Source organism: Hydractinia symbiolongicarpus, chromosome 1 (assembly GCF_029227915.1).
Source record: "Hydractinia symbiolongicarpus strain clone_291-10 chromosome 1, HSymV2.1, whole genome shotgun sequence".
Classification (NCBI taxonomy): domain Eukaryota; kingdom Metazoa; phylum Cnidaria; class Hydrozoa; order Anthoathecata; family Hydractiniidae; genus Hydractinia; species Hydractinia symbiolongicarpus.
In genome coordinates, this window is record NC_079875.1 from 32,345,600 (window position 1) to 32,366,165 (window position 20,566).

The 20,566-nt window shown below is 35.5% G+C and overlaps 2 protein-coding genes across 2 annotated transcripts; both read right to left on the bottom strand.

Moving 5' to 3' along the window:
• Positions 1-924: 924 nt before the first annotated feature.
• LOC130649876 (E3 ubiquitin-protein ligase TRIM71-like) lies at positions 925-4,196 on the bottom strand. The gene is made up of 3 exons (XM_057456016.1): positions 3,840-4,196; positions 2,399-3,330; positions 925-1,971 (listed from the first exon to the last, which is right to left on the bottom strand). The coding sequence occupies exons 1-3, from the start codon at positions 4,184-4,186 to the stop codon at positions 989-991; spliced, it is 2,262 nt and encodes a 753-aa protein (XP_057311999.1). The 5' UTR covers positions 4,187-4,196; the 3' UTR covers positions 925-988.
• On the bottom strand, positions 4,152-19,843 carry LOC130649961 (uncharacterized). Its single transcript, XM_057456023.1, has 6 exons — positions 19,670-19,843; positions 7,366-7,595; positions 6,802-6,998; positions 6,590-6,687; positions 6,378-6,501; positions 4,152-5,155 (listed from the first exon to the last, which is right to left on the bottom strand). The coding sequence occupies exons 1-6, from the start codon at positions 19,759-19,761 to the stop codon at positions 5,075-5,077; spliced, it is 822 nt and encodes a 273-aa protein (XP_057312006.1). The 5' UTR covers positions 19,762-19,843; the 3' UTR covers positions 4,152-5,074.
• Positions 19,844-20,566: the final 723 nt, after the last annotated feature.

Consider the following 20,566-nt stretch of genomic DNA (forward strand, 5'->3'; position numbering starts at 1 on the left):
ATATCGGACCAGCCTCTTCCAGGGCCATGTTCGTATCGCCGTCCCAGGGTCAGAAAGGATACAAGATGCCCTGATGATGAGGCTATCCAGAGGCCGTTTGAATAGGCCACAGCATACTCTCGTTCCCAGGGGTTGCATCACAAAGGCAAAAAACACTGGGAAAGAGGGTGGAGCCACAGTGCTCTTTCAGGAACTGACCAAACCGGTTTTGGTCATTTTGTCACCGCAAAGCTTGAGTAAAAACGCAGCATATATTTTTACTTGCAAAGAGTAAGATAAATAGTGTAGTTCGATATTTTGCAAAATAGAAAACAAACTAACGTGTTCTCAATTACAATGTATAAATGGAGTACCCTATCCACCACATATACTTTGCTAATCATTTTTGTACCCGTCACTCTAAAACAATACCTATCACAGAGATTTGAAACACGAAACACACCCTCGATTTTTGTCTTCTCTCATATCCGAATGACATAAATCCCTGGGAACGAGGGTGACCCATACGTATATAATATCCACATTGAAGTGCCGGTTTTTTTGACACTGAAGCAAGATTTTATGCCCCTGTTCCTTAAAAAGCTGACGAGGACCTTAGCAGCCTGCTTAGTATCAGGGACGACGCATATCACGTTAACAGAAAGCCGCATAAGAAACCTTCATACAGAACGACATTTCTATAACGCGTTTGATGTTAGTGGAGGGAAAGAAATAAAATTATGATGGGGTATTGTACAAAATCAGAATGTTGGAAAATGAAACCTAGCGATCCACCTTTAAATTTATGACACAACGTATGGATACGAACTTGTTTTAAATTAGCTAAAAAAGGATGTTTTTTCCTCCACGATTCTTATTTTGAATGTTTTGTTCGTCGAAAAATCTAATTTGAAACTCGACATCATAAATCAAACAAACTAGACATATATGATATGAAAATATATTTAAAACTAAATCATCTATTTACAATTTCTCAAGCTGGATAATTTTAAAACACTTGAATGCGATTATTGCTCAAATCTGACACTATGATGTAACCATTTGGTGTAACTGCCACACTCTCTGGAAAAGACAACTGTCCGTCACCATTCCCTTCCGAACCAATACATTTGACCATCTTGCCACTGTACGTCAGTATTTGTAGTCGATGGTTTCCCATGTCTGAAACAATAACATTGTTGGCGATATCCATAGAGAGTCCACGAGGGTGGTTGAACTGCCCGTCTTGTTGACCTTGTACTCCAAACAACTGGATAAACTTCCCTCTCCGATCAAAGATTTGTATCCGATGATTTTTAGAGTCAGACACCAAGACATGTTCGTTCTCTGGATTCACAGCAACGTAGCAAGGAGAATTGAACTGACCAGCTCGGTCACCGTGCGATCCAAACTTCATGACAAACTTACCTTCAGCGGTGAAGATTTGGATTCGATGGTTGTCTGTGTCTGCGACAATTATTTCCCGAGAAATAGTAGAAACTGTTATGCCCCATGGTGATTTAAAATGACCGTTCTTCGCTCCTTCTCTTCCAAACTTCGCTATAAAATTTCCATTTCTACCAAAAACCTGGACGCGATTATTTCCGTTGTCGCAAACAACGAGTCTATTATTTGGCGACACAGCAACGTCTGTCGGACAGTTAAACTCCCCTTTTCTGTCTCCATGGGAACCAAACATGTGAACAAACTCTCCTCTCGGTCCGAAAGTTTGCACTCGATGGTTGTAACTATCAGCAACGTAAATAAATCCTTCCAAGTCGCTTGCCACACCAAACGGAGACTTGAATTCTCGACGTTTCGAACCATATTGTCCAAACTTGAACAAGCTTGTACCGACTTCGTTGTACTCTCGCCTATTTATGACGACGATTTTGAACGGGCTACCACGTATCGGCTTTTCTTGCATTGTGATTTGAAGCAAGTGTTTTCCGCTGACATCAGGTACAAAACTTATGGTGTATGTACCGTCGTCTAAAATAGATGATATTCGATTTAATTTGCACGTGGTCTATGGTGAGTTCAACCAAGGAAGCGTCGCTGTGATTGGCTAAAAGACATACTTTTAAAGGCGTGTTTGAATTGTTTTACTTGTGTCTGTTTTTTGTTTGAAAAAATCTTGCATATAATTTTTATCTTTCTATTTTTTAAATTAAACTTACAGCCAAAACTGTCCCTATTTCGGAATAAAAAGCACGACTATCCTTGGTTGAACTCACTTTAAAAAAAAGAGTTGCGTTGTTTAGTCCGAAAGAGGGACTTACAACGCCATCATATAAACATGCTCATTTAAATCCTACTCTTTTCACAATTTTAGAGTCACGTGGGGGTTTAGGTTTAGCTCTCAGTTTTGTCGCCAGTATTCTGTCGGGAGTTCGACGCGTTTGACGTGTAATCTTACCGTTATCTTCCGCCGTCATCACTTTTCTGGTTTCATCTGGGAGAACCAAAGTCGCTTCGACGCGATCACTACCTGTGCATTTTTTCCCATGTCTGTTTTGAGCGTGTACCACTATGCTTGTTTCGATTCCAACCCTGGGTGTTTCTAAGCCGTCACCTTCAGCGTAAGAAAGCGACGCAAATGTTTGACTTGAAGAGATTTTACCTAGACAATCAATAGTGTTGAGTGCAGGGTCAACGTCTGCAATGTATTGAATAGAATCATCTTCTTCTGGGTCCAATTTAATAGAAAGTTTATTTAGTTCTTGTAGCCTCGATTTGATTTGTAAAATTTCAACCTCGTTTCCAAACTTTAAGACATTATCTGCAAAACTACAGCAGCCAGTTATCTTCCCTAATTCTAATTCAACGCCATCCGATTGTAAACTGAGTGTCTTTTGCTTAGCTGTATATACGCGATCTAAATCGCCAATAAGTTTATCTTTTGACAGTAATAACGCGTCTATACGTGCTTGTGTTTTGGCGTTAATTTCACTGACTATCGATGCGCGACAGTCTTTTAATGTTCCCTGCATAGATGTTATATTTCGAATAGTCGATTTAAGAACAGGAATGTGTTTCTTTGTTTGCACCAGAAGTTCTTCTATTATAGGTTTCTGTTGTGGCATAGCCTCTTTGGGGTAGACAAACTGATGTTCGCGATGTTCTAATATCGTACAGACGCGACACACTGCTTCGTCGCATGTGTTGCAGAAATACTTAATCACGTTACGGGTGTGATATCGACAAAATGTGAGCGTGTATTTATCGAGGGATTGTCGATCGCTGTATTCTTCTTCTTCCATTGATATGATGCGATGGTCAAGGGTAGTGCGTCCTCGTTTGTGATCAGCTATGCAGCTTCCACATAACACTAAGTCACACTCTATGCATCTAAAAAATGGTATAATGTTAACACTTTACGCAAACTGAAAAAAGCGCAAATAAAATAACAGACTGCATCTGTTTCTTACTGATGAGATGTATCCACGTCTCACGGCTCATCAGTACTCTTAGCAGAAACTGTTTTCTTAGAAAATTATTTTTAAATAAATTTTCCTCAAATAATTATTTTTTTGCAAGAGGTCTAAATTCCCAAGATTCTACCCAACAATAATTCACAAACGCACTTTTATTTATACTAGTTAACAAAAGTTTATAAGAACATTCAGGCTGAGATTTCGCAAAAAATTAGAAACATAAAGAAAGTTATCAGCCTAGTTTTTCCATGCACAAGGCTGAAAAAAATGTAAGCACCAAACGCATCCAACCTCACCTAAATTTTAAATGTTCTGTTTAAAAACAAGACATGTGGGTGAGTTTGCAGAGAGTATTTTTGCGCAACACGTTCAAAAGAGCTATTGCTTAAAGTCGCGTCGCATCAAAGGAGATATTGAACAAACCTTGATATGGCGTTATCATGTTCTTGACACTGTTCACACTTCTCTCCTTTCTTTTTCTCTTTTTTAATTTCTTCAATTTTTAGTTGGACAAGATCTAGCATACTGTTAACAAAGAAGTTTGTTTTCAACTTATCCAAGCCGTCCTCGGGAATCTTAGTTTCTTCACGACATGTCGGACACGTGACGTTATCACGTGGTTGTTGATTGGTAATCTTGTGTAAGCATTGACAGCAGAACGTATGCAGACATGCTAAAAACTTCGGTTCCGTGAACCTATCCAAACATATAGCGCATATAAGTTGCTCGTGAATATTTTCGATTACTTGGGATGATGAAGCAGTTGCCATTTTACTGGAAGATTGTTGCAGCCACAATAAGCATGAAAAACCAAAGTCCGAGGGTAAACTACTAAACAACTGATTTTAAAAACTTTATTTCGGATGTTTCTCAATGTTACCAAAACCTACTTGTCTCGTCACCATTTCCCATTTCGAGGCTTCATATTTTTTTCATAATTATTCGCTTCATTGAAGTCTTCTCGCCGCAGTCCTGGAGTGTGATCGACCAAATTACACTTCCTTACCAGGAATGTTTAATCCGATAGGAAAGTTAGGCGACTAAGATCAAAAGGATTGGTAACTAAATACGTGAGATCATGAAAACTGAAATCATGCGTGTAACTTAATTTTATTGCGCATGTTTTCTAGCGAGTGGTTCTGTATGTTTTATACGACTACTTTATTTAGCAAATTTAAAAAAAACTCGAAATTTTTCATTATCAGGGAATAAATTTTAAACAATTTCAACGAATTTCGCGGATCATTAAAAATTTCGGACATTAAAGTCACCAAACTTTATAAAAAATAGTAAAAACAACCTAAAAAATTCTAAAACTGAAAACTAAAGGTTAATTCGACATTAAAAAAAAAAATACAAAAACGTCGTTATATAATTTCTTCGAAAATAATTTCTCTTCCACAAATCAAATACGAAGCAAGATGTCAAATGGATTATATTAAAATAGTATTTTTACAAACAAAATAGAAATGTTTTGCGAATCGCTGCGAGTTGCTGCTAGCCTCAAGAAGTGTATAAAAAATAATTTTATAAAACAACAACTAAAAACAAAAGAAACCATCTCAGCATGAAATGTTAGTTGTAAATTCACATGTTCCTTCATACAACTTTCACTGACCACACAATGTTGAACGATGACGTCACTAGAGCTCACTCTTTCAATCCACAGAAGTATATTCGTTTTTACTGCGATCTTCCGAATGACACGTGACTGTTGCCATAGTAAATGCAAATCCGTCCTACAATAAAAAATAAAACGACAGTCCGTGTCATGTTCCTGTAGCGATGTCACCATAATAACGATGTCATCGGAAAACGCACGAGACAGTCAAGAAATTTGCAGATACCGATCAGTTTCTGTGAAATATAAAGTCTAAACAATCCAAACTTTTTTCTTCCAAGACCTTATTCATTTTGGAAATTTAATATTGAACATAGACAAGACTTTTTGAATTACTTTTCGCCATTATTGAAGATATTATTTTTCGCCAAAGTGCTTGTTAGGGCAAACATTGTTTACTGTTCGTATTAGTTATCCTTAGATCAAAATTGATATGTTTCAAATTTACTGATTTTCAGTCAGAAAAAAATCACAATTGCGCCACCAGCACGTAACCGAACGCACTTTATGATAAAAGAAAATAACTTAACATGCCTTTTATTTTGATTACAATGAACACGATTCTGATTACTTAACCACTAAATACCGCTTATATAATATATATATAATATATTTTTTTTTTATTTTGCTCTTGTGCCCTTTTACGCCCGAGGTCAATATTAAGTTACAAGGGCGTAAAATACCCCATAGCGTAAAATACCGCCATTTTTATTTCTGCTTTTTTTCGATATTTCTAAGCTCTAAATATTTAGAAACATAAAGTGGGTATGTGTGGGTATACATATTGTGATACATACATATTATTTTTTCATTCTTCTTTGAGGTGACCTTAATAAACTCAAATAGAAATTTGTTCATTTTTGCGCCCCATAATGGTAACAAGAAGCCTGGAAACAACTTAAAAGTCATAAAATCTGAATATCCATTATCTTTAGAAGTTAATTGACACAATTTGGACACTAAACACCTCCCTAAAAAGGGCGCATTGACACAATAAATTTATTGCCATTTTTCGTATTTTTGCTGATGTCACCATTGCCACGTGGTCAGACATAAAAATGAGGCTGCCATTTTTGTTAGTTTGTGATGGGTTTGATATATGTAGAGTATCTCTGAAGTAGTGGTTCAGAATATACAGGGGTAGTACGTGAATAGGGTTAAAACTCAGTTTTCATGCATTTTGATCAAAATCATTCCTCGGAATAGAAACGACTGGTGAAAAACAAATCAATCGAATATATAATGACAAAAAAAACGCAGTTTTTGAATTAGGATACCATTGCATTTTATAAGAATCGCGTATTGCTTCGAAATAAGAACGTTAATGTGGACACACTTACCATGATTAACTCTGGTAGATCACTCCAAAATTCTCTCTGTGGAATCATATCTTTTCCTGTGTGACCACGCACACGATTGATGAGAATTCCCAGCAAGAAATACAATACAACCGCAGGAAAAAATCTGAAAATACACACACACACAACATTAAGAAAGCGCTTGATCATCTAAAAACTTTTGACAAAAAATAAACAGTCAGTGAAAAACTTACAGGATGAGTATAAAAGAACCAGTGCTGATATTTTTTGTTCGTGAATCGTCTGGCGATAGTTTCAAACATGCACCAGAGTAGTTGAAACTCACTGTGTACTAAGATAAGACAGAAAGATTTATATAAATACAACTATGGGGATCGTTGTTCGGTTACAGGACAGAAAGCGTAAGAAAATCATTAGACATTTGACAATTACAGACACAACCCACTTCACAAGTATTGTTGTTAAACAGCACTAAATCTGGCTTGGGAGCCTCAGAGCCACCATGCTGCTTCCTGACATTTCGCTTCCAGACCTTACTTTTGTCACACGTGAAAACAAAAGTGGTTGTTACTTTCTTTCTACCATTTTTGCATTGTAAATATTGCCCAGGGTACTGTGCTCTAAAACCCTTCGCATCATGATCTAAAGTGAAAAAATTTAACGTTATTTATACCTCACATTCTCATTCAGTATTCTTAAATAAATAAATAGAATACTGATGCCATTTACATTATCCATACTTCACAAAAAAACAACAACGATGAAAGCACAAATTTTTCTTTCATGTCTGAGAAGGTTTTAAGACGTTACAGATTTCAAGAAACAGTATTACAGATTTTATATTTGCATACATTGCCATTACAAACACACATCAAATAAATATCAACACTGGGCCGCATCCAACGACCTTGATACGTTTAGTATTAAGAAAACCTGGTGGAGCTTTATGTAGCATATGTAGCATACATAAAGAAAATAAATAGTGAACACTAAAAAAACCAACACTTACTTTCATGAAATGGATGTGATACTGTTTCACCTAGAAAGTTTATATAATCTTCAGTGTTCAGATAGTTGACACACACCGAACCAGCACACTGAAAATACATCGACTGACATAAATTAAAGTATATGCGACACGTTGAATTATTTGCGTCTGTTGAGTTAAGAAAGATTAAATCTGGTTCAGGAATAGGTGGGCAGTCTTTTGGCGGAAGGTCGAAATACCAATAGCTGGGACTAAAAGGAATATATACATTGTTATACATTGTTGTCAAAAAGAAATATACAGTGGTAAAATATAAACAATGGTTGTTATAAGTTTTTAAAAAACCTCCTCTGTGTTAATCAAACCAAATCCTAAGTTACAGAGTGGTAAAAAAAACAAGACGTCTGGCACGAGTAAAACAGCACCGTTTTAACCCTATCCGGTCCGGGGTTTTTAGAACATACTATGACCGGGGGGGGGGGGGGGGGGGGGGGGGGGGGCGGTTCCGCCCCCCCTCAATAACTTTTCATAGGATTGTTCAAATTGAATCAAACTTGGCACACTTATAGTACGTCATAAAAGGAACAAAATGGCGGCAATAACTTTTTGCTTGCGTCAGCACATTTTCTATGACGTCATCAGAAGCTTGAAAATTGTTAAAAATGCCACTATCTGCTTAAAATATTATTACTTTTGTTCTAGAGCGAATTTTTAGATTCTGTTTGAAGTTTCTGAAAGCTAAATAAAAATTTTTTAACATATCTTCCGGTTTTTACATGGATCGGATAAAAAATTGCCAAAAATTGCCCGAAAATCCGTTTTTTTCCGATTTTCGGGTAAAATCCGACAAAATCGGGAAATCGGATTAGTCACGTGTCAAAATTATTCAAAATGATTCTTCTTGATGAAACAAAGTTGTGTTGCAAGTTTCAAGTTATAAGGATAATCCTAACAGGAGTTATTATATTTTCCCCATTATAAGGATTTCATAGAGATTTTAGGGGTAGTTTCGAGTAATGGCCAATATCAAAGCCTCTGAAAGGTATGGGACCTAAAAATTTAGCATGCAGGTGTCTAATAGATAAATGTTGAAACTCAGTAAGTATCATAGCCATATAAGAAAGCAATCAGGAGTTATTAAAAAAAAACCGTCAGGGAGGGGCGGAATTCGCCCCCCCCCTGGACCGAATAGGGTTAAGAGGGTTAAGAGATTTTTTAATGCTTTCGAAGTGGTTTCTGCAACCCTTATATGCTGCAAATATTAAATCTATATCCTTTTATAGACAATAGAAAACATTATCTATTTTTGAGAGGCCAACATGTTTTATACAGAATAATTACGGTAAATGATCTAACTGCCCAGAAACTACACCATTATGCATAGTAAACGAAAAAAAATGTAGCACCTTGGGTGTAGCACCTACATTCGAATATTTTATCAAAAAAGTTTATCAATAATGTCTAAAAAATTAAGCATAAACTTGCAGCAAATTAACACAACTAAGTGAAAAATGTAAATAATTCTCGTGGAAGTTACTTTTTCTCTTAAATTTCTCTTAAATTTAAAATTGAGTAATATAATTTTGTAACATGAGCGAAACATTTTGAACTTGTAACTAATCTGAGGTGATCTAATTCACATTGGCACATGGCAAATGCAGAGGTGAAAGCCAAGGTCATTTGGAAAGAAAACAAGTTTATGTCAGCAAGATTTTGCCAAGGCAAATTTTTCCTTCGCAATCTATAGAAACCTTCAATTGCCTTGTATAGAAGATAAAAAAGCATGCAAGAATTAATAAAAAGTGGTTGCTGAGCATTTTACTTACTTACCCTAAATAGAATTACAGTAGTATAAATGTGAACAAGATGGCTTTAAAAATAAAGTTTTTGCCAACGTGAAATTGTGGATTGCTGAGGCGTATCATAAAAAAATTCACGTCAACATTTTTTTGCCGTCATGAAATGGGGAAATGCCAATGAAAAACAGTATAATGGAGGACTGCATCTGCAAAAAATTGCAAACGCAAGAAATTGTAGCGTTCTTTTGATAATGCCGATAACATACATACTTGTTTCTCCTTCTTGCCTTTTGATATCACTTTGTGTTTGTTTTTTGTGTCACATACACATTTCATTCTCATATCAAAAAACTCCATGAGCCTCTTAGAAAAGGTTGCATGAATTTAAGTCCAGATACTAGGCTAAGCGCCAAGCACATCCTACAATTTCGATCAGGTGTGTTTAGCTATGTGTGTTTAGTCACATGGTCATGATGATAACGCTGCTAATTCTGAATCAAAAACGTTTGCTGATTTAAACTGTACACAACAAAAACTCTGTCTATGTGGCTATTCCTGTATGTTTTCTACACTTTTGCAGACTTTTTAGCCCACAAAAAACCCACAACATTTTCGTGGGGAAAGTAGCAAAACAAGTCAACTCATCCTCAGTACCTGTTACAAGCTCATCTAAGCTCTAGTACATGTTATAAATATTAAAGCAAAAACAAGCTGTCAACAACGGTTTATTTTTATATATATATATAAATAAAATACGTTTTGTATTACAAAATCCTAGGCTGTGGCTAAATAAACCGTGCCTCAACTGAAAACATTATTTTCAGGTGAGGCATCTTTTGATCATGGAATTAAGATGCAGCTCATTTGCTACAGAATTAAGAACCGCTCTGGCCAGAATTAATTTTTTTACGATATCAAATTTTTATTGGGTATATTAAAAATTTCCATAACTAAAGAAGTATTATGTTTCAGAATTAATGCAATACACCATTAGAAAGAAGAATAAATTGTCTACAAGAAGAGAAAAATAGCTTTTGAAGTTAAACATAATTGAAAGAAATATGCCATGAATAGATTTTTGTTTTGATGTTTGTAGATTTTTTTATGATAATTTGGAGATGTTTGCAAAGAAAAACAATATGAAAAAGTTTTTTGTGCCTGTCTTGAGAAATGGCAGTAGTAACGTATTATTATGTGATAGGCATTAAAATAAATTCATTTTATATAAAAGTTTTTTCTAAAATTAAGTTTTCCAACACCCGTTCAACATTCAAATTTGAGCTGATAAAATAAAAAATTACACAACATGTATATAGCTGTTTATTTATGTCACAATATCAATAATATTTTCCCACAGGAATCAAATACGTAAATAATATAAGCATAATATACCATTTACCTAGAGTGATAGGATGAAAAACATTCTCTGGGATGGAGGTAGGGTTTATCTGTGCATCCAGTACAGATAAAACGTGTTCTTTTACAGTTTGCAGAAGTGCTACAAACTATACTGTACTGTATTAGATACTCGACGTCTTCCTACTTTGTGTTCATGGTGGTCATCTCCCTTCAGTCCATGCGAAAACTCAACAAGCTAGTCAACCATCTGAAGCTTGAACAATTTCAACAAAGTTTTTTTCTCGTGAGATAGTGCATGCAAAATGAATGCATTTACTTGAACGACTTCTAATGTCCAGAAGAACATTCTTTCCCACCATTTTACTGTCTTTCTGTGAAGATTTGATTAATAGGATACAAACTGATCCAATCTGTCACATTCGTTTATGGATCGATTGTAACCAGTTATTATGGTGAGGTTCTCAACAATTTTATTGGTTTGTTTTTATTGGCTCTACTGTTGTCATTCCAGACTCTCCGTGTGAAGAAACAACAACTACTGGTTTCTTAGCCTTCTTGTCCTTCAACATGACATGCAATAATCCAGATGTTTCACTTCTCCAGAATTTATGCTTCATACGAGCAAATTTATTTTCCTTTTTGTTTTGTTTTATGTCTTCCGGAAAACCTTTCCGATTTACTTGAACAGTCCCTGTGTAATAAAAGTTTTTAGCAGTCAGACACTCAACTAGGACTTTCGTAGTATAATATCTATCAGCAAATATATGATGTCCAGGGCCAAGTGGACGTAATAAATATTCAAAAATTTTCTCTGACATAGCGGCATAGTCAGTTTTGGCACCAAAATTTGGTAAGATATGGTATGCATAGCCAGTAGTAGCACAACATAAACCAAAAGATTTTCTGGTGACATAGGGTTATACATTTTGTATTGTGATTGTCCTTTCCATTCGATTACCATTTCGTCGATAGAAACATCTTGATAAGGATAGTATGACGTTTGAAAGTTTTTGACAATTTTATTTATAAATGGTTCAATTGTGGCTTTGGTTTGTGCCATGGCTGGGGAAACATGAGCAATTGTGTGCATTATAGATTCAACTCTGACTCTAGCAAATAAATGGTGGAACCATGGTGTATACATCGAGGAATTCATTGACCAGTAATCTTTGATTGACGGTTTCTTGTCTAATCCCATCGCAATGACAACAACGAGAAATTTGATTAGCTCGTACCGATTAATTGGCTTTCACTTGCCATAGATAGAAGTCTTTTTGGCTGGGTTATTAGCTATAACTTTAGCATCAGCAAATTCATTGATCATATCAACTAAGTTTATTTGGACTTTAAGAGGAAATAATTCAAAAAAGTAGTCAATTGGAGTGTTTTTCTCTTCAAAGTTACCTTGAACTCCTGGAGTTTTACTTGGTATAAACCGGAAGTATTGTGTTCTATAATCATCATCATCATCCCCCAGTAAAAACCAATCGTCAGAAGGTTGTGAGGGAAGACCCTTTTTCTTTCTGGTGACGACTTTCTTTGCCTTTTTAGCTGGTGTTGGCTGCTCCTGCTGCATAGGAGGTTTGGGGTCAGCATCAGAATCACCTTCGCTTACATCTATATCTTCTTCACCTTCTTTATCAGGAATTTTCCGCTCTTGCTAAAACAGTTATAGCTAGCCGTAACAACTGATGGAAAAAAGATATCAAGGTGAAACTTTTCAAATGTGCTTAACTTATAGAAGTGATCAAATAGTGTAAATTTGAAACAATTTCAAAGACCCTTACTCCAGACCCTTGGTGATATTGGCCAGAATGACCCAGGTATTATTAAAGGCGCATAATCACCCTGTTGGCAAATTTTTTTGAGGTACCTATTTTATTGTAAAAATTAAAAGATATACATGAGAAAACATTATCCTGAAAATTTTATTGAAAACTGACAAATAGAACATGTTCAAATGTTTCAAAGAAATTGGATAGAAAATCTTCTGTCAAAAAAACCCCAGCATTACGTTTAATATAACTTATCATCCAGCGCTTTCTAAATTAAAATTTATTTTACGCAATATACACCCTGCTACTGTCACCAGATAAAGAACATCGCAAGGCCTTTCCCAAAGCTCCAATTGTGGGATTTAAGCAAGGGAAAGGCTTAAAAGATTTTCTTGTAAGAGCTAAGTTACAGCAGAATAAAGTTGAGGAGAGCGGTAGTAAGAGGTGTAAGGGGAGCCGTTGCGGTGCCTGCAACTATGTTAAGAATTGTCAAAGCTTTCAAAGCGGCGATAAAAATTATAACATCTAAAGAGTTTGAACTGTAATTCCACTATGGAGTATTTGGTACAATGTCGAGGTTGCAAGAAGGAGTATGTTGGAAGTGCAAGTACCAAGTTCTGTCTCCATTTTAACAACCATAAATCTTGCTACAGGAATTACAATTCAAAAAAGACAGTACCTCAAGAGTCCTTTCACGCTCACTTTAACCAACCAGGCCATCATTGTATCCACAACTGGGAATACATTATAATAGATCAGGCCCATAGTGTGGATAGCCTTCGCCGTCGTGAAGCATTATGGCAAATTAAATTGAATTCTTTTGTTCCACATTGACTGAATGAGCATGAAGTGACCTTTGATTACGGATAGTTTTATTATTTTTGTTATTATGAGGTAACTTCTCTCTAAATTCCGACTTAAATTATTCTTTACTTTCTTTATGCTTACTAATCGTTACAGCATCAGCCTGTTATGATATTTCTCAACTCTTTTATCTTTACTCTTTTATTTTTATTTCTACAGCGCATGGGTCCCTTTAACTAGGTTCTCAAAGAACTTGTGCGCTTTATCATCACCTTTAATCTTTTCTTTGATAGTAACATTACCTGTATGGTGCTTCTCAAATAAAATGTACTGCTATCACTCCCCTCACATTTATGTATGTGTGTATTGGTCTACTTATTCAGGTTTCTTTTTTAGACCCTTTCCTGATTGACTCTGTTTACGCTACTTAATTGTTGCGATAGCGTTGAGGCGAGGTACTCTTCAGCTAGGTCAACCATAGCACTTGCATGGCAGCACCTTGAACGGAGGATTGACGGTTGGTATATGTAGACTTGTGTATATCTGTTTTTGCGTTCGATTTTCTCTGTTTCTTTTATGTTAAGATGGAGGGACAGAGTTTGTCAACTTGTGATGTTTTGTTATATGCACGGTGATATTTTATTTATATCATTAGAATTTTCCATTATAAATAAATAAATATAAATTTTTGTTTGCTTTCTTTAAGAAGATTAACTATACACACTGTAACTAGGTTTTTTATCTGTTTAGAGTACAATCATTGCAAAAAAAGTTAGTTAGGAATGTTACGATGAATGCTAGTCAGGATTGAGAAGGCAATTTTTGCAGAGTGATTTGATTTTAGATATTGATAGTGAAGAAGGGTCTTGTCTGTCAATATGCATGGTTATTGGGGTTTTTGCCAAAAAGTAATTGGTTTGGACTGTAGCCATTGTAATTCGCAAGTGAGTTCTTTGCACTAATTGCCCAACTTAAAGCCACTTCTAACTCACAGTTTTGATCATTCATAATTTTTCGAACAGTCTCTCCAATGATAGCATTATGCCTTTCAACTATTCCGTTTCTTCATGGACTCTCTGCAGCAGTGGTTACAACCCTGTAATGTTAAATTTTTCACAGAACTCAATGAATTCACTGTTATCGAATTCACTGTTATCGAACTCCCCTCTATTGTCAACCATGAACTTTCCTGCACAGCCAAATGTTCCTATCCAGATTTCAAATATCTTCTTGACAATCACTTCTTTTCATTTGCTATGTATGACAGTAGCAGCACTATACTTCGTAAAAGTATCAATTAAATGAAAGAACCATGTTTTTGTATTGCCATTTGTTCACTCTTTTAGGTCCATTAGGTCCACACATGAAATATCATCAAATTCAAATTTTCTTTTGCCTAAAGGGATACAATAGTGTCCTGAAGATGTGAGAAACACCTTTTGCTTCTATCCTGTCCTTTGAAAAATCAATCTTTGTGCCTGCTTTCTTCATGGCATCTTTACTAAAAAGTAGTGGCAAATCTGCTTTTACAACATCTGTTACAATATTGATATTAGAATCTGCAATTCTGGCTGGCAATTTCATTTGTTTAGTAGATCTCTGTATTAAGAGTCTCAATGTTCATTTCAAGAACTACATCTCTAGCTTTACCTTTAAGTGTAAGAAAAATAGCAGCAGCCTGTTTCTTTTTATTAACATTTGTAAAGATTTGCTAAATTTTTATCTCCTTTTTCCAGTTTTCATATGAAATGTCCTCACTTAACGTTGGCGGGGCCTTGTAATCTTTTCTTGAAGCTATTATTCCTCTGCTACCATTTGTTAAGTAACAATAATGACTTACTTTGATTGTCTCACTTGATTACTCAGCAGTATCACAAACACAACCAGCAGGGAAAAGAGATAGGGAAAAGAGATTGAAAGAAGTTCCAGGCTAGTATACATTGATATAAAGTAGAATTGGTACCAAAAGAAAAAGTTCTAACAAAGGGGTTTGTCTATGTCAAGTGGAGAGGTTTTGTTCAGGATTTGGTGAACTAGAGTTTACATTACAGTTTTTAGTGGTATCAAAAAAATCAAGACGGTTAAGTTGCTTTAGTAAAGGTTTGGAGGGTTGATTAAAGTCAGCAAAGGTGATGAGTCTGACCGCTATTTTTTGAAGTTTAAAGATTTGATCAGTATGGATGTTATGGGTTAGACACCAAACTTGGGAGGAATAAGAAGCGTGAGAAAAAAATAAAGAGTAGTATACAGAGAGGAGTATCTTTATTGGAACATAGTGACAGACTTTGGAAATTGCTCCATTACTCCTGGAATGTGTAGTAGCTAAGTTTTTATTTGAAATGACCAATTTAAGTGAGAGTCGATAATCCCCAAGATACCTAACACAAGTGAAAAAGCATAGTTTTTGACATTTAGTTTAAGTCTAACATCATAGCTGATTGATTTATTGGGATGCCTGAAGCCTTCGTTTTGGCGATGTTATTTTACTTGCATTTAGTAGTAGTAGTATTTTTTTGCTGCTATATATATATAATATAAAAATGTATAAATGTATATAAAGTTGTATGTTGCAAAATGAAAATAATACAATACAAGCTATAGGAGTCAGGAGACCAACCACTAGCAAAAGCTTATCTAAGGAGGCCACCTTTAGGTATAGTTTCAAAACTATTTTTGTTTATGTGGAATATGCAAAAAAAATATTTTTAAGAGTTGTGATTTTTTTTTGGAGAAATGTATTATTAGTGGAAGGTTGAGAGCTGACATACAGTTTGTATGCAAGCGTTGCAAAGGTGAGATTATAGAGAATGAAGTATTTCCAGCTTTAATGATGTACAACAGTGGCTCGTTAGAGATAGTTGAGAACTTCTGTTACTTAGGTGATATGTTGGGCAGTGAAGGGGGTATTGGTAGAAGTGTTACTTGCAGGATAGGTTCTGCTTGGAAAAAGTTCAGAGAGTTACTTCCTTTGTTGACTAGCAGAGTCCTGTCAATTGAGGTAAAAGGTAGGTTGTATGAGGCCTGTGTAAGAAGTGTTATGTTGTACGGTAGTGAGACATGGGCAGAAGATCTTGACCGTTTAGAAAGGAATGATATGAGAATGGTTAGGTGGATGTGTAACGCCAGTCTGAGAGACAGAAAGAGTTCAGATGAGCTAAGAAGCAGGCTAAGTCTCCGTAGAATTAAAGATGTTATCCAGATAAGAAGATTGAACTGGCTGAGGCACTTGGAAAGAATGGAGGAGGATAATTGGGTAAGAAAGTGTAGAGACTTGATAGTTCCTGGGGCAAAGCCCAGAGGCAGACCGAGAAAGACTTGGCAGGAGGTTATAAGGACAGACTTGATACAGAGGAAGTTGAGTTTAGATCTAACACAGTCTAGATCAGATTGGAAGAGGGTCATTAATATACCCCGTCCAACCCATGCTAGCATGGAAAACGGACGTTAAGCCGAGAATGATGATGATGATGATGTACAGGTAAATAATTAAGTCTAGAAAGACTAAGTGAGGTAAGATCAATAGAATTGAAATGCTTTGGGGGAGAGTTCCAGCTTTTTATTGCTTGATAGTGAATAGAATCCGTACCATATGTTAAAGTCCTAATAGATGGTATAGAAAGAAGTTTGTAGGAGTATCCTCTAGTTACATGAGTATTTGGCAGATAAGTGTTATAATGATAGAACCAGCTTAAATTTTTATTTAAGTAAACCCCCAGATATTTGACTGATGATGAGAGTGAGAGACGTTTACCACCTAGTTTCAACTTGATTTCATAGTTAATTTTTTTCCTGATAATTATGAAAAGGATAAGACATTTAACCAGTAAGTTTTAGATCAATATTTACTCTGTTCTTAATGGTTTTTAAATTGGGACTAAAGCATAATAGTGTCATCTGCAAAGCGAAAAACATCACTATAGTAAATTCCGTTTGGGTGGTTATTAATACAGAAGAAGAGTAGTGGTCCATGGACCAATCCCAGAGGCACCCCATGAAAAATTTATAGTTCGGAAGAGCTATTTATGCAGCAGGAATGTTCTCCTCTGTTGATCTCTGATGGGGTACAAAGTGGACTTTTCACGGTCAAACCTTCACAGTAGCAACCTTAATGAAACAGAATTTACAAGTAAAACGACGTTAAAATGTCGCAAAATGACAAAAATTAGGCAGTATCTAAAACTTATTAAAGATTTGACTAAAAAAAGATCAGTATTGTATTTATGAAGGTTTCACCACAAAAACATTATGATTACGGCATTTGTACACCATTTCATAATGGCTGCTTAACCTGAATACTGGCCCATGATTGGTTTAACCAGTATTATGACGCGGATCCGTTCGCAAGAATTCCCAGAAATAAAACAAAATGCCTTCAGTTAGTAAGGTAAGATTTAAACCAGGAGTTTGCTAGTCTTCCAATGTCATAGTGTTGCATTTTACCCAATAGTATGTTGTGGTCAACAGTATCAAAACTGGCCTTGCCATAAGTCGCGAGCAATTGCTCGCGCCCGCATAGTGCTCGCTCGTTACCGAGCATTATATTGCTCGTGTAAATATTAAAATTTTGAGATAAGTGTAAACGCTTTTTCTCAAGCATTGATTAGTCTTTTAAGTTGAAACTGAAAAGATATTTGGTGTGATTATATTCCACCCATCGTGCAACAGTTCTTTGGCCATTTTATAAAACACGTGCGATATGGGCATTAAGGTTAATATTCCTTGCGCATTCATTTTGAAGTAGAAAAGTAAGGGACGTTTTTAATCGTGAACCTCAAACACGATGACTGAGCGTCTACTGGTATGGAGACTCTCTCAATTTTAACTTCCTTTTCTACATGTCCAAAATAGTATGCATGATTATACTGTCGTTTTCATAAATTTACTGTTTATTTTTCAGGTCATCACAAGCAAATAGGAAAAAATATGCTTTGTTTTCAAATTATAAAAAAAACTTTATCTGCATGGTTTAAATAAAACTAATAAATAAAATCTCTTTTTAAAAGGTACACGCAAGGACATAAAATTTATACAGAAAAAAAATTACACCGCATGTGGGTTTTGTTTTTAAAATTGTTTGAATAACAGTTGTGGCGCAAAGAAAAGAATCCATTAAATTAAAAACCTGCTATGGTTTCCAATTGTTTCGTCAAATGAAGAAATTATCTACAATTAAATCCATGATAAATTGTCTATTCCGCCTGTAAGTGCAGCTTTGCAGACTTGCGTCATCCATGCTCCGGATGTGTCTTAACTAAGGCGTTCGCCTCCGCATTAGTTAAGAACCGCATGGCTGGATTTCTCGTGTAAGACCTGGTTACCAACGACGAAGAGGCTGGGCAAAAGAGATTTCTGTCTACATAGTTTTTTAATTAAGTCAGGAAGTCGGTGAATTAGCTAGGATGGTCAGGTTGGCTATGAATAGGCTTGCTTGTGGATTTAAAAGGACCAGGACTATTCAATAATTCTGATTATACTGTCGTTTTTTTAGCGAAAAATGTGGCAAACAAAATTGCTTGCGTAGACACTCTGATGCGAGCAATTAATGGCTTGGGAGTTATTTGCTCATGGCAAGGCCTGCAAAGGCTTTTCTATAAAAAATCCACAAGAAAAATTTCCATAGTCAAGTTGTTTTCTAATGTTTTCAATTAGACTGATTAATACATGGTTAGTTGAGAGTTTATTCCTGAAGCCATATTGTTTATTAGTGATTAATTTATGGTTATCAAGAAATGAGATGAGACGGGAGTAAACAATTTTTTTCGTAAATTTTATCAACATTAGAGAGCAAAGATATTGGTCTATAATTATTTACATCTAGTGGTGAGCCTTTTTTTTAAAAACAGGAATGACTTTAACTGTTTTAAGAAGGCCGGGATAAGTGCCTGTTTGAAAAGAAATGTTGATTATTTTAGTTAATGCAGGTGAGATTTCGTTGACTACATTGACCACTAGCAGTCAGGAAAATTCTCTTAATTAAGCTGTACAGCTTAATTAGGACGTATGATACAGTCTAATTAGACGTTTTACAGCTTAGTTAAGATGTACAAAACTTTGATCATCTAAAACACACATTTAACTGAGTTTTAGCATCTATCCAACTGAATAAATCCAATATTTACGTCTCGTAGCACCCCGGAGATCCGCTAAATTTGAAGTTTTAAAAATATCCGCTTAATTAGGATGTATTACGTAACGTGACATCCTAACTAGGATGCAGTACAGCTTAAATAGACTATCGCTAACAATGAACCATTGTTTATAGTCCATATCTTTTGAACCCGGGTGGTGGAAATACTGTTCTTCTTTTATAATATAGCGGTCATACTGACGATAAAAGAGCTGCAGCGGTGATTCTGCTAAAATTTACATTTTTCGAGAAAGCAGGGAAAAACTTTTTCTACTTCCTAATTTAGATGTATGTTACCTAATTAAGCTGTATGATACAGCTTATTTAGGAGATCTCCAAATTAAGCTATACAGCTTAATTAAGAGGATTTCCCTGACTGACTAGTTTTGATGGGATACTATTTGGGCCATTTGATTTACTGATGTTTAGGGTTTTTATTACTCTTAAGATTATATATATACCTTAAAAGATCTTTTGCGTCATATCCTATAGGACCGCAGTCTTCAGCATTTGAAATCATACACTGCAATAAAACTGCAAAAATAATAAGCATTTCTCTAGCTAACGAATTCTTGCTTCCTCAGTAGTGACTGTGTGACCGCTGTCAGTGCACCATTTTAAAAATTCTAGCAAGCCTGACCCTGAGGACTTGACCAAAGCTGGGTGCGTTTTTTTTGCGGACCGAAATTGTTGATCACGCTCGGCTACGTTAAATCTTCCTAGGAAATAAAAAAGTCCTTCTGATCATCAATATCAACCTCAATATGAACCTTTTTGTCTTTCGCTGACGCTGCACTTGATGTCAGATATACGAAAAGAGACAACTGGAACCTGGGATCGAAGTTGCATCGGTACATTAGACGTGCTGTGTTGTGCGAAAACTGTACGTTATGCTAAGCGTACAAACCATATCAGAAATTGTTTGCCAACAAATTTTTTTTATTTATTTAGTTCGAAAATTTATTATACACAGGATTATTAAATTCAGGTCCTGTGTTAATAAATTTTAAAGGTACAAATCAAACACACAAGTACTTCAGGTAAGGTAGGAAATTTCGCAAAAAGAATTCCGTTTTTCTAATATTTAATAGTTGACTGTCACAGATCTTTGCTGCCAAACTTTTTGCGTACAACAGATAATTTGAAAGCATTGTCATTGTTTCTTATATTTGCTTGTTTTCGAACTTCTTAAAGTAACCATACTAGTTATCACAGCGATATTCTCATTAAAACACTTTCTTACAAATTTACAAGAGTCATTCAAGGATGGTATTAGTTTTCTCCTTATCATTATTCATATTTTTTTTGCATGTCTATTAAGTAAAGCAAATTTACGTTTGCAAGTATCTACGTCAATT

What these genes read in the sequence shown, in the direction of transcription:
- LOC130649876 (XM_057456016.1), bottom strand. Translation starts at nt 4,186, where the DNA reads ATGGCAACTGCTTCATCATCCCAAGTAATCGAAAATATTCACGAGCAA. An exon ending in CATGATAACGCCATATCAAG is followed by an intron (nt 3,331 to 3,839) that starts GTTTGTTCAATA and finishes ACCATTTTTTAG; the next exon opens with ATGCATAGAGTGTGACTTAG. An exon ending in GATGACGGCGGAAGATAACG is followed by an intron (nt 1,972 to 2,398) that starts GTAAGATTACAC and finishes CATCTATTTTAG; the next exon opens with ACGACGGTACATACACCATA.
- LOC130649961 (XM_057456023.1), bottom strand. Translation starts at nt 19,761, where the DNA reads ATGCTTATTATTTTTGCAGTTTTATTGCAGTGTATGATTTCAAATGCT. An exon ending in TTAACAACAATACTTGTGAA is followed by an intron (nt 6,688 to 6,801) that starts GTGGGTTGTGTC and finishes GTCTTATCTTAG; the next exon opens with TACACAGTGAGTTTCAACTA. An exon ending in GGTTCTTTTATACTCATCCT is followed by an intron (nt 6,502 to 6,589) that starts GTAAGTTTTTCA and finishes GTGTATTTTCAG; the next exon opens with ATTTTTTCCTGCGGTTGTAT.